General features: G+C 45.6%; 1 protein-coding gene across 1 annotated transcript in view; it reads right to left on the minus strand.

The window, feature by feature from the left end:
- The window catches only part of Myrfl (myelin regulatory factor like), a 100,854-nt gene that overhangs the window by 56,803 nt on the left and 30,725 nt on the right, over positions 1-13,326 (minus strand). Inside the window, exons 3-7 of the mRNA XM_057757420.1 lie at positions 13,117-13,184; positions 12,784-13,027; positions 11,965-12,056; positions 5,128-5,278; positions 479-674 (exon numbers count right to left, since the gene is read on the minus strand). Coding sequence (XP_057613403.1) covers positions 479-674; positions 5,128-5,278; positions 11,965-12,056; positions 12,784-13,027; positions 13,117-13,184 — 751 coding nt within the window. The remainder of the gene's footprint in view (positions 1-478; positions 675-5,127; positions 5,279-11,964; positions 12,057-12,783; positions 13,028-13,116; positions 13,185-13,326) is intronic.

Raw genomic sequence — 13,326 nt, forward strand, 5'->3', positions numbered from 1 at the left:
GTTGAACCCCAGTTTTCCTCTCTGAGTTTTTATTGATTGTGCTTCAGTGGAGGTCAATGAACCAAGACAAGAAAACAGTTTATACCCTGGAAGCTAAAAGCCACAGTTCGAGGCGATGTGGTGCCAAGGTTAGGGCTCACATCTGAGGAAGTAGCAGATTGTCCTTCCTGTGTCTTGGACCTTATTCCCCACGCCATAGGAAGCACAAGTCACCTCACCTCACTGAGGCATTTACACAGATGCTGCCCAAGCCCGGGTGACAGGAAGCCAGAATGTGACGGGAACATCATAGAAACATCTCAGTGGCCTTCTCTGGCTGACAGTAGAAGAGGGTGAGCTGCCACAGCCACACCTGATCGGGGGCAGCTTTGTGGTCTGAATAAATTCCTGTGGATGTGTTTAAGCCACTGGGGTCTGAGGTTAGGAGAACACTTAAGAAGCACTGATTAAAGTAAACTGAATTAATAAAAGGACCTACCTTAATTCCAAAAGCTTTCAAGTAAAACATTTCTATTGGCTTCAGGCCCATTTGGGTTTTAACAAACTTGGGACTGCCCCAGACTTGGATGTGGATGGTTATCTGAAAATGATTCTTCTTTTGACACACAAAAGCTTCATCTACTGGCGAGAACGTGAACCCTTTGTCTGTCACAACTTGGTAGCCCACGTCAGGCCTGAAAAGAGATGGATCACGAAACCAGTTTGCACGGTATTTTCTTTCTTCCTTGATAGAGCCAAGAGTATACGCATCCCATTGTGTGAGGCTCGCTGCGCCAAGTGCCCTTTGCTGTATTCAGTCAGTTCATTTCCCGCAGTTCTACTGCAGAAATAAACATGACATTTCGAAGCACCCTGGCCTTTTTTAATCTTCTTATAAGGAAACGGTATGAGTTCTGCCAAACAGAACCATCATTTCCCCGGACTTCTCCTTGGTGCTTTCTAAGAACTTTTAATCTGATTCCACACCATACATGAGAAAGGGGGACGGGGCTGGAAGCTCAGCAGTCAGCTTGTCACTCACAGTTATCTAGGGTACAACTAATCTCCCCCCTTTAAAGGACACTTCTCAATGTCACAGGGACCTTAGCCACTCAGCTGAAGGAATGTTCAGCCCACCGATTGTCCTATGAATAAAACAGGCTGCTCAGAACAGCTAGGGACAACTCTAAACCAAAAGAACCAGAGCCAGTCATTGTATTGATTGAAAACATTCTTTCCCGGAATATCTTCCTGCCCCTTTGGTCCTTCCAATCTGGTAACAGCCCTGAAAACCACCACAAGGATTTCTTCTGCGGGAAAGAGAGGTGGCTTTTCTCTTTTCTCTCTTTTTTTCTTTTCCCTCTGGCAGCAGGGTGGCTAGCCAGAATTTCTGCTTTATTTAATATTTCCAGTAGTATGTTGGAATATTATTATGTTATACAAATATTCTGTATATAACATGATGAATAAGCATATTTTAAGTGTTAATAAAAGGGGGGAGGCTGGAGAGATGGCTCAGCAGCCAAGAGTGTGTGGTGCTCTCCCAGCGGATCTGAGTTCGGTTCCCGGCACCCACTTTGGGCAGCTCACACCCACCTGGACCTCCAGCTCCAAGAGAATTCCACCCTTCTGCACTCCACAGGCATCTGCACACGTGTGCACACACCCCCATGCAGATGAACAATTAACAAAGCCAATCTTTTAAAAATATTAATAAAACAGATGGATTAGATGCTAACATCATTAACTAGACACAAAACTATCAAAGCTTTGAACTTCCTCGGTGAGCTTCTCCTGTAAATGTTGCTGATGTGGAACATGGTTTTTAATTCGTCAAGGCTTCTAAAAAGGGACTTTTTGTTCAAGAGAACAGTTCCTCCTTAGAGCAGGAGAGAGAGGACGGGGGTATCCACTGGTCTCTTGTGAGGCCACCTGTCTCCTGAGGTTCCAGTGGAGGGTGACTGCCGTTATCACAAAAGCACAGAGCTTTGGAACTTTACTCTATTTTCAAAACCAGAAAGTGTTAGCGGGCTTCCTGGGAAAAGGAATATCCATGTTCTTTTTGAGTTGTGTGCCTGCCGATGGATCGCGTCCCTGCACCAGCGTTTACCTTCAAGTAACCAGTTAAAGGTCTAGCAATCTCACGGCTTGGCAGCAGCAAAGGACAAGCCATCTAACAAAGAGTTTGAGGAAGATTATGTGCCTTCTACTGTCTAGGAGCTTGATATTGACTCGGTTTCCACAGTCAGTCCGCTAATTTGTGGGTCAAACCCCACACGGGGCCACAGGACTGAATGGGCAAAATTCTGGTGACCGAAAAAAAAAAAGAAAAAAGAATGGTAACAGTAAAATGTTTGTGACTGCACAGTGGACAGAAGTTAATTAAGATTGAGTGTGCAACGGAGCTGTAGTGTTTCTGGCTGTGTTTGCTCATGTCATCTTGTCTGATGTCACAGCATCCTCGGTTCTGAACACACATGTGCTTGTCATAGAATACATGCCTGCAGCACACCAGGCTAGTGATGGCTGCCTGCAACACAGCCCACATTCCAAGCAACTGTCTGTTATAGAGTGCAGTGTTTCTACCGTCCAGACAAGCGATTTTGTTCTTACAGAAAGAAAAAGGTTGATTATAGAAAACAAAGACTTCTTAATAGTTTCTCATTGTAGGATTCAGCAGGTAGGATCAAATTAATATCACTTTGGACTGGACTGCATTTGGATATTTGATTTAAAAATTGTTTTTAGAGTTGTCCAACTTGAGATTCATTTTTTTTAAAAAAGAAATAATTAAATGAATTTTGGCTTAGGGTTTGGATAGAATTGCCAACAGTTTATGAAATGATCTTAAATACACCTTTCATAAATGTATATTATCTATTTATGTGAATCAGTGTTCTTGGCATTGATAATAATAAAATCAAAACATCTATAAACTGAAAAACATTGAAGGTATTCCATGTCTTACAGTATCAAATATGAGCCAAGATTTAATTCTTTATATGAAAATTAGTATGTAAATTTATTTTTCTTTTTTAAATGGCAAAACTGTATTTATACCAATAATTGTTTTTCAAACATTTTGCATACCTATCTTATATACCTTCCCAGCATTGTATAAAAATTACTCAGGAGGAAGGGCTGTGGGTGGGAAATTTTGAGAAGCCCAAGTCTAAAGCCTGGGTGGATAAAGTGATGCTGACTTACGTAGGGTAATAGTAACTGTCTTGGTGAAGTGTACACACCTCACTGCCAAAAAAACCTGAAAGAAGAGGGCTTACAGCTCAGACGTGAGCATCCAACTGAAGAGTCGGATAGCCGTAAGCGGAAATGGAAGGATCAGTGAGAACTAACCTGTGACAGCCAGTCCCTGACTAAATATCCATCTCTTCACTGCAGAGAGGCAATTCTTCTTTTGGCATCAGAAATTACACATGAAGCCAACTCAGCTTGCTTTGCCAACCTCTCTTCTGTACTACACGCTTGAAACCCTTGGGGAAAGGCGGGTTAATAAATGTTAATCCCTAACTTCATTGCTTTGAGGTAATCTAGGGAAACAGTGTTTCCACTGCACATTAAACATATTTACCTATAAACAAGTGGATGATTTTCTGTCTCTGACTTGAATAGTCAAATCAAGAGAGCTGGAATAATCATCTCAGTGAATGTTGCCTTTGTTTAGAGAAAGTGAGTGATGGCTGGGTATTCAAAATAAATCTGCTTCTGTACCTTTGAGCTGATTCCCTCTGGGTTCTCTCTCTCTTTTTTTTTTTTTAATTCCAGATCAGTGGAGTACAGACAGGCTGTTGAAATAGGCCAGTGTGTGGTGTGTGTGTGTGTGTGTGTGGTCTGTCTGTGAGTACAGGTTCTAGAGAATCAGCACAATTGGGGTCAGAGGACAACTTTCAGGATTTGGTTGTCTCCTGCCATCTTGGGAGACGCAGGGGTGAACCCAGGACTGCTCTCAGTACTTCTCCCCACTAAGCCACATGGAAACATGCTTCTAAAGTCTCCTCTGTGTGTGAGAGAGAGAGAGAGAAAGAGAGAGAGAGAGAGAGAGAGAGAGAGAGAGAGAGAGAGAGAGAGAGAACACTAACCCTTTAAAAGATGGCCAACTCAGATGCACGGAAACAGGAACGTTTTTCCTGCCTACGACAGTTTCATATTTCAGACAGAACATTAAATGTTCCCAAAAGATAATCAAGGGAAGACTGTCTCAGCAGCAAGATCTAGAAGCTTCTCCTCTGTTTACTAAGTGCACACAGAAGCCCAGGCACCCTTGTGACATTTGAATGAAAACAACCTCCTTCTGCTGCCTACTGGACACAGCTCCCCAACTCTTTTTGAATCCTTAGGCTTGACTTTGAGAAAAACATTTATTTTCCTGTAGCCTACCCAGAATAAGGGTCCCAGAGGTAAGCTTTGCTATATTTGAATTTGGAAAACACCAAAAAGGCCCTCCAGTAGGTTGCTGGTATTTCTTGCCTGATGGTACATTTATTACGTGAACAGTCTCCTCTTGAGTCAGAGCGTGTTGAGTTTGAGCCTGACAACACTGATTCCCGACATAAATGTCAGTAGTCACCTGGCAACCAATTTAATGTGCCCCCGAAGAATTCTGTGGTATTTATAAATTTACTGCAGGGTTAGAAGTTAGCTATTTCCCAACGTTTCCTTTTTGCTTTTTATTTCATTTTTTAACATTTATTTTGGATGCAAATTCAGAGGTCAGAGGGCAACTCGTAGGACTCGGTTTCCTCTTCCTACCATGTGGGTTCCAGGGCTAAAACTCAGGTCAAGAGACTTGACAGCAAGCACCTTTTCCTTCTCAGCCACCTGACCAGCCCCCAGGTTTTCCTTTGAACTGGGCCTGTTTTCCTAGGACCTCTCCCTCCAACATTTAGTGGGTAAATTATAATGAGGTGGAATACAAGCTGACTTCTTGAAAGCCAGGAGCCTTCGTCCCAATGATTATTTAAGATGTAAACCATATGGCGTAGAACAGATCCTTTTCTCAGTGACCCATCCAATTCGATCAAGGGTGGCATCTAAGCCCAAATACCTGGATAAAACTCTAAGATTTAGCGCCACACTCACACCTGACACCGGATCTCCACCCCATCCCAAGGCATTGCTGGGACCACTCACAGTTTCTCATAATGACTGTTTAACAGGCCGTGCCAAGGCATACTTCGGTACGGCTGCCACTTCAGAGCTGGAGAGCACTGGTCCATGGGTATTCCATTATGTCCCTCCCTGTCATGGTCCTGCACGTCGATGCCGTGAGTCCTGCTTCTCACTGCGACAATGAACAAACAAGTGAGTTTGAGTATTCCCCTGCGGCTGTTCCTCTAAGACTCGCAGGTGGCTGTGTGGAGTGAGGGAGCAGGCTGTTGGTGAAGCAGAATGACTATAGGAGTGTGCAAGGAGACGAGAGGTGTGCCGCTGACCCAGAGCCATGAGAAAAACCCTTCTGGGTCAGCAAGCTCTAAGAGAGGTCATTGAGCAACTGTGGGATCCTACTCCCTACATAGTTTATCACTTCCTGTATGTCTGATCATAAGGAAGTCTATGTCCAGCCCCAGGGGGGTAGTCACCCGGGTTCTATCAAGATACAGCGTTAACTCCTTGCATCCAGGGTGGCCATGTGGTCAAGTCCAAGGCAAGCACAGTAGATTTTGGAGTAACGAAGTGACCAAGATGCTCTCTCTTTCACACAAGGCTTGACCCCCTGAGATACTTTCTCAAGAGTAGCTGGTATGATTTGGGAAGAGGAGAGAAAGCCCACCTGGGGATGAAGCCAGCGCTGAGATGGTAGGGATAACAATGTTGGCACTCAGTCCTATTGGGCCTTGAGTTCTGGGTCCAATCCTAAACTCTTATGTCAAAGGAGCCAACAGAACTTGTTGGTTTTATGTTTGCTTTGGATTTGTCGGAGGGGATTTGCTTGTGTGTATGTTTGCTTGTCTGTCTGTTTTAAGGCAATTTAATGATTCTTGGGTTTTTGCCTTACTAATTTCGGTCAGCATCCTAATTTGGTACAGGTCTTTGTGGCACCAAGATTCTGTGACTCCCAGTGATTTCAAAGATGCACATTGGAGAAAAATGCAGCCTCTTCAAGCTGATGCTAAGAAAACTATAAATCTGCATGCAGAGGAAGGAAACTAGGTCCTTCTCTCTCACCGCAAATGGGACTAAAACATAGCCCTAGACTCCTGGTCCAGGGCTTTCTGAGTAGGGACTCTCGTGGCTCAGCATGAGGCCAGCATCAAGTTAAATGGGACCTCCCGGGGTTCAAAGGCTTCTGAATAGCAGAGGAAAGAATCCGAGTGAAGAAACAGCTCACATAATGAAAGAAAATCTTTGCTAGAAACACATACATCTGACAGAGAATTAGTACCCACGACACACACAGAACTCAAGACACCATACGAGAAAACTAACAATGCAGTAAAACTCGGGCTGAGGAACTGAGCAGAGAATTTACTTAAGAAGAAATACAAATGGCCAATACACATATTTCTAAGTATTTATTTATTTCATTTTATGTGGATGAGCGTTTTGCCTGAATGTTTGTGTACCGTGTGTGTTTCTTGTGCACACGGGTGTCAGAAGAGAGCATCAGATTCCCTGGAACTGGCGTTACAGGTGGTTGGGTGCCACCATGTAGGGCCCAGTCCTTCAGAAGAGCAACATGTGCTCTTACCTGCTACGCCATCTCTCCCAAGAAATGTTTTTTAAAAGTTTCAGCATCCTTAGCTATTAGGAAAATGAAAATTAAAATGACTTTGGAACAAAATACAACACATCCCGGGAAGTTTAGAGAGAAGGGGAAAGCCTTCTTCTCTGTTGCCAAGTGTATACACTGGTATAGGTAGCATGAAAATCAGCCCAGAGTCTCAAAACACTAAAGGGAATACAGCACGACCCAACAGAACCATTCACAGAAGTGAAATCAGCCTTGGTAGTCACCAGCTGGTGTACGGATGATGAAGATGTGGTCCATACCCACAATGGAATTCTACTCAGCTGTAGAGAAAAGTGAAAACGTTCAAGGACAGTGGTTGGAACTGGGATATACTATATGAAGACAGTTAACTCAGATTCAGAAAGATAAATATCCCAAGTTTGCTTTCATATGAAGGTCCTATTTTCTAACTTTTATGTGTGTGTGTGCGTGCGTGCATGCGTATATGCATGTGTGTGTGTATGTGCATGCGTCCGTACGTGCGTGTGTGTGTTGCAGAGGGTGCAGGGGCAACGAAACTAGAAAAGGTCCTATGAGGAAGGAAAAACGAAGCTTGAGGGATGGTAGCAGAACATGAGATACAAAAGCAGAAGACAGGTGCTGGGGTGGGGCAGAAAGGTGAGTGAGAGGAGGGGCGAGGGCCGGTCAAAACCAAGGATGTGTCAATAGGCTGTAGAGAAATGTGGTCCTCAGCTCATTTTCAAAGGTGGCTGGTGAGATGGCTCTGTGGTTAAGAGTGCCTACTTCTCCAGAGAGCCTAAGCTTGGTTCCCGGCACTCACATCAGGCAGCTCCTAACCATCTGTAACTCCAGTTCTAGGGGATCTGACACTCTCTTCTGGCCCCTGGGGGCACCTGCACTCATGACCATACTACACACAGATATACTCACACCTATGCACAATTAAAAATAAAATACAGAGAGAGAGAGAGAGAGAGAGAGAGAGAGAGAGAGAGAGAGAGAGAGAGAGAATTTGAACAAAGGTAAATTGTATGAACAGATACAGAAGTCATGTATTATTAAATGAAAGTCTCAGTGTTGGGGGTTGGGCTACTTTCCTATGGGCTGTTGGGGAAGGAGGCCCCAGAGATTGTCAAAACAATACATGCAATTACAACTGCTATTGGTTGCCCACGAAAGGTTGCTAAAGATACCACATTCTCTGGTCCCAGGACATAGAGAAATCAGTCAGAACCAGGTACAAATTTCCTCTCTGCTGGCTAGCCCACAGTGGGCTAGAAGATGCTGTGCTCACTGCTGGGGAAGGATTGGCTTCAACAGTTGTGCTCAGTGTGAACCCTGAAAGCAAGAAAACCAAACAGCCAGGCAACATGTACCCTTGGTACAACAGTGTCAAGCCTGTTATGGGAAGAAACAATCACTTTCAGCTTGGATTTAAGCCCGGTTCTATAGGAGGGAATTCACATCTGGTGTTATAAGCCTAATCAAAAGCTACAGCTGGGGAGGTCCCTGGTAGAGAGGCTACTGCAGTTATTTTGCTAAACAAACATGATCCCACCCATACAACTGGCTTCTCAATAATCATGTTCATGCTCACTGTCTGCTGCTCCTGCCAGCTTTGAAACGTCTTACTGAAGCAGTTAGTGCTGGCCACAGAGACGCATAAATAGTCGCAGTTACGAGAATAAGTGACTGTTGGCTGCTCAGCTGTAAATGAGACTCACCTGCTCCAAGGGTCAGAGACCACTACAGAAGAGGGGGAAGAGAGAAGAACATAAAGACCAGAGGACGGGGTAGAATATTGTAGAACCCTGTGTCCTAGGCATAGCGTGGCCATTGCTCTCTTGAGCTTATGGCAACAGTGATTATCTAAACAAGACTGGGGTCATCAGTATCAGGTCATGGAGTGGGGATGCAGCTCACAAAAACATACAGGCAATTGGTGGTTGATAGGAGAGGGTGAGATATTTTCTTCAGTGTTGTAGCTATTGGTAAGATGTCCGTATTTTATAAGCAATGCTAATAAAAAAAACATTGAGTCATCAATAAAAAAGACACAAGTAGAAAGAGGACTTGCTGCTAAGAAGGGGAACGGCAGGTTGTGGGGCATAGTGCCTGACGTCAGGAATACAGGAGATAGCCTTGATAAGATCAGGTGTGGGCTGTCAGCAGGGTCCTGGGAGCAGAACATTAGCATCTATAGAATGTGCCACCAGCCTGTAGCTGGGGGAAGGTGAGAGAAAGGGTCTGTGCTTTTTCTTTTCCTCGTCCAGTTTTAATTTCCTTATAAAACAGGGTTGCCTCAAGTCACTTTGCAACCCAAACATCACAGAAAATAAACTTTCTTAGGTACTGGCCTCAGATGTTCTCCTACACAGAGAAACCCTGTCTCAAGACAAAAAAATGATGGATCCAAGCATTGACCTTGGGCTTGTGCCTGGAATTTCAGCTTGTGCCTGGAGTCTCCAGGACCTCACCCGTGGCTTGGCAACTCCCTGGGAAGCTAGAACTAACCCACCCAAGCATGGCCACTGGGACTGCTTTACTATTTTTATGGGGAAGGAAAGGAAAGGGAAAGGAAGGATAGGGAAGGAAAGGGAAGGGAAAGCCTTTATCTTTAATGATAACGCCCGTATCGAGCACACACCCCTTCTGATAACCGCCACTGCCACGCAGTCTGAAAGCACAGAGGAATTTATAGAGAAAGGAGAAGACGCGTGGGGGTGTTGCCCAATGGTAGAGTGCTTATATGAGCTAGGTGCAGGGTTCCATCCCCAGAACCAACCTCAGAAAGAAGGAAGTGAAGCAGGGAAAGAGGGAGAGGGGGAAAGAGAGGGAGAGAGAGAATATAATATAGTAATACCAAAAGTGCTGGCATCTTTTGCCCACCACTGTGTTTATGCGATCTGTCTACTATTGCTGCAAATGGTATTCATTTGTTTGCATTGCCAACACACTCCATTGCACATCCTGCCATTGACCCATCTGAATTATGGGTAATGGAACAAAGGACATTCTGAGTTGCATGGTTTTTTGGTGGGTTGTGTTTACATTTCAGGTCTATACCTAGGTGTTGTATCAGAGGCTAATGAAATATGCTTGAGGATATGCCACTAAATGCTTCTGTAGTGGTTATGAGACAAAAATCCTAAATTTCATTCACAAGGATTGACACTGGGGTTCGAGGACCGGGAATGATTTGGTAGTGTCACAGCTGTTACGAGGAAGACATGCGTGTAAACCTCCTTCTTCCCTTCACGTTACCTGAGCATCTCTAGAGAACAAAAACACACTGATGGCAGTCTAGTACCCGGATTCCACTGGAGAAAGCTGTGGCTTGTGTCTGCGTGCCCTTCAAAATACCCTATACACCTCACTTTAAAAGTCTCTCAGAGAGCCGGGTGGGGGTGGTGCACACCTTTAATCCCAGCACTCGAGAGGCAGAGGCAGGTGGATCTCTGTGAGTTCGAGGCCAGCCTGGTCTATAAGAGCTAGTTCCAGGACAGGCTCCAAAGCTACAGAGAAACCCTGTCTTGCAAAAAAAAAAAAAAAAAAAAAAAAAAAAGAGGTGAGTGAAGGAAATATTAGGATATTTGTTTGAGAGTCCCCAGTTGCTAAAGAGATAAAACAGATACTTTTGGTCCTATATGGCATGTTTAGCTATTGTATCTCTCACTGCAATCCTCTCTTTAGGGCTGAAGAACCTTTTTAGGTTTGATGCTCAAAATACAGAAGAGCCAGGACTGGAGGGATGGCTCAGTGGTGTAAGAGCATTTGCTATTCCTGGAAAGGACCTGAGCTTAGTTCCCAGCACCCACAAGGTGGCTTAAAGCCATCTGTAATTCCAAACAACGAAGCCACATACACATGTGCCCGTGCCAAAGCTGCAGCCAGTTGTCCCTGGAAGGGTCCTCAGCCACCACAGGGTCATTTAAGTCAAAGGCAGCAACCCCAGCTGGTAGGAAACAAGTACCTCTTTTCGAAGCATCTGAGGGTTTAGGGACAGGAATAGGGACAGGGGGGATAGAGGAATCCTGGGTTTCTCCTGGAGACAGAGCATGGTATTTATACACTGAATTTGGGCCACCGTTCACACTGCATGCATCTGAATGTTTACAGTCACGAGGAGAATCGGCCTAGAGTATTATCCCTTTGCCTAAAAATTCTAACGTTTCACCTCAGATCCCAAAAGACAAAGCTATTCCTGACTCTATCATTTTAAGCTCAAAACAAATGAGCTACTAGTTATATAAGATAAATAACTAGTTATATAAGATAAATAACCCATTTTAGGCATTGGGTGTTTTTTGGCTTTTTTTTTCCCCAAAGGTATGTGTGGTGTGCATGTGTATATACATATCCACATGTGTGCAGATGCATGCGTTGTATGTGTACATGTGGAGGTCTGAAGTTGGTCTGAGGGGTCTTCCTCCGTTGCTTTCCAACTCACTTGCTGAGGTGGGGTCTCTCAGTTGCACCCAGAGCTTGACCATATGGTTATTCTGACTGGCCAGCTTACTCCTGGGATCAACTGATCAACTGTCTTCACGTTTAGGTGCTGGAATTACAGGCTGGCTGCTACAGCCATCAGGCATTTCTGTGCATTCTGGGGATCTGAACTCAGGTCCTCAAACTTACAGCATGAATACCAAGTGCTTGAACCACAGGGAAATCTCCTCGGTTTGACATCGGATGTTTTTAATGAAATAGTTACGAAATCATCTTACAAACTAGTAAGGATCCAATTTGATGTGAGTGATGAGGGAGTTCAACTTCCCCACTGCACCCCAACAGCCCTACACGAGCCTCCATCTTCCCCCAACCTGAAACACAGGCCGGCTTAGATCCCAGCTCAGATTCACGGAGCTGAACCTGCATTTTACCAAGATCCTGAGTTAGCCTGCTCACAACAAAGCTACAAAGGACGGCGGGCAACTAGGAAACGGGCAGCCAATAGGGTCTTGAAAGCTCTGTGTGTTCCAGCTCCCCAGGCTTGGAGCCTGCATCCTCTGAGATGCAACGCTCCTGAAATAGAAAGACTAGCTTTTTACCTGCACGGGAGAGACAGAGCAGCGAGCGACTGTCCCTCGGGGCACCTGTGTGACTGACCTGCATAAAGGAGACACCAAGAGGGTGGACTACAACCCCAGAGCCATTGTTCCTCCTCTACGGGAGGGAACAGAGCTGTGTAGGCTGCTAAGGGGCAGGTCAATAGCTTTGACACAGCAACCAAGGCTTTTACTCCTCGACTTCGTTACAAAGTCGCTCTTGCTCACTTGGACTGAAGTGGTGGGCCCACACGCGGCAGTCCCCGGAGTCCTCTAGTATCTGCGCATGCTTTCTCTTCTTTGTCGGAGGCAATGAGGCGCTAAAGGCAAGAGACCAAAAGGTTGATTATCACCTTTGCTTGTTGCATGAAAACAAGCCGAATTTCCCCGGTCTTTTCTCTCCGATTTCCTTAGTCTAATCCCAATTCTTTAAGGTTTCTTGGGCCCTGTTATTCTGAACAGTAATCTTTCTATGTTCGACCAAGCGAAGATCCACCCGCCTGAAAGATAAATGGGCAATAGTTTCAAGGCAGAGAGGACTCAGCCTGAATATTCAGGAGTACACTCTACATCTGAGAATTCTCTTCTCATGGAACCTTGCCATGGTCACCAGTGACCCTGGTTTTTCAGAGAAGGGGGACTAGAGGCCAGAAAAGAGGAGCCAAGAAAACTTGATTGAGCACTAACTCATTCTCAAACTGCCTCGAGCCCCTTTATTAGAGGCAGCATAAGGAAGCAGTTCCTCGTCTCGCCACCTGGAGTTGTTCTGCACATTCTGGACTTGTTAGCTTTTTGTTGGAGGAGGATCTTTAGTTGCGGGAATTTCTTTTTTTTTTTTTTTTTGGTTTTTCGAGACAGGGTTTCTCTGTGGTTTTGGAGTCTGTCCTGGAACTAGCTCTGTAGACCAGAGACTAAGAACATTAGGGCATCAAGGTGCCCCGTGTGCGTCTCCACACTGCCACCTGCTGGACAGGCTGTCGCGGTCCCTCCTGGGCCCTCCAGCTGTGGATGCTGAGGTGGTTCATGATTAAATATCTTATCCTTTACCCAGGAACGTGGCACAAAGGCTGCTGATGGTAAGGGCAACTCATGCCCAGATGGGAAGGCCCGGTTTGGTGGCAGGAAGTATCGGGGTGCCTGGAGTCCAGGTAGCCGTTGTGAAAGCCGCTGTGGGTTTGGCTGGACATGGTCTGTGGTGCGTGCTCAGGCAGCAGCCCAGGTGCCGTGGTGGAGTGGAGGAAGGTGGCGGGGATCCTCCCTGCTGTAGGTCTCGGGGTCCCGCAGCATGTGCCTGCGGGAAAGACAGGAGCGACAGGTGCCTCTCATTTGCACCACCCAGGCTTGAGTCAACCGTGCAAGGTGCTATGTGGATGGACTCACCTTCGACCTGTGGAGGAGAGCAAGGGTCCGAGGCAGAGTAGGGCGGGGTGTCAGGGAGCTGCCGTTGCCTGGGGAATAGAAATACTACATTTTGTTTTGCTCCGTTTCGTCCTGTTTCATCAAGAGAGGCAACCCTCTGTGCACAGCACAGGGGAAGAACCAGAGCTCCTCCAACTGCGCCCAGTGGGACTGGCTGTGCTTTGAGTCCCC

The sequence above is a fragment of the Chionomys nivalis genome, chromosome 25 (genome assembly GCF_950005125.1).
Source record: "Chionomys nivalis chromosome 25, mChiNiv1.1, whole genome shotgun sequence".
NCBI lineage: Eukaryota > Metazoa > Chordata > Mammalia > Rodentia > Cricetidae > Chionomys > Chionomys nivalis.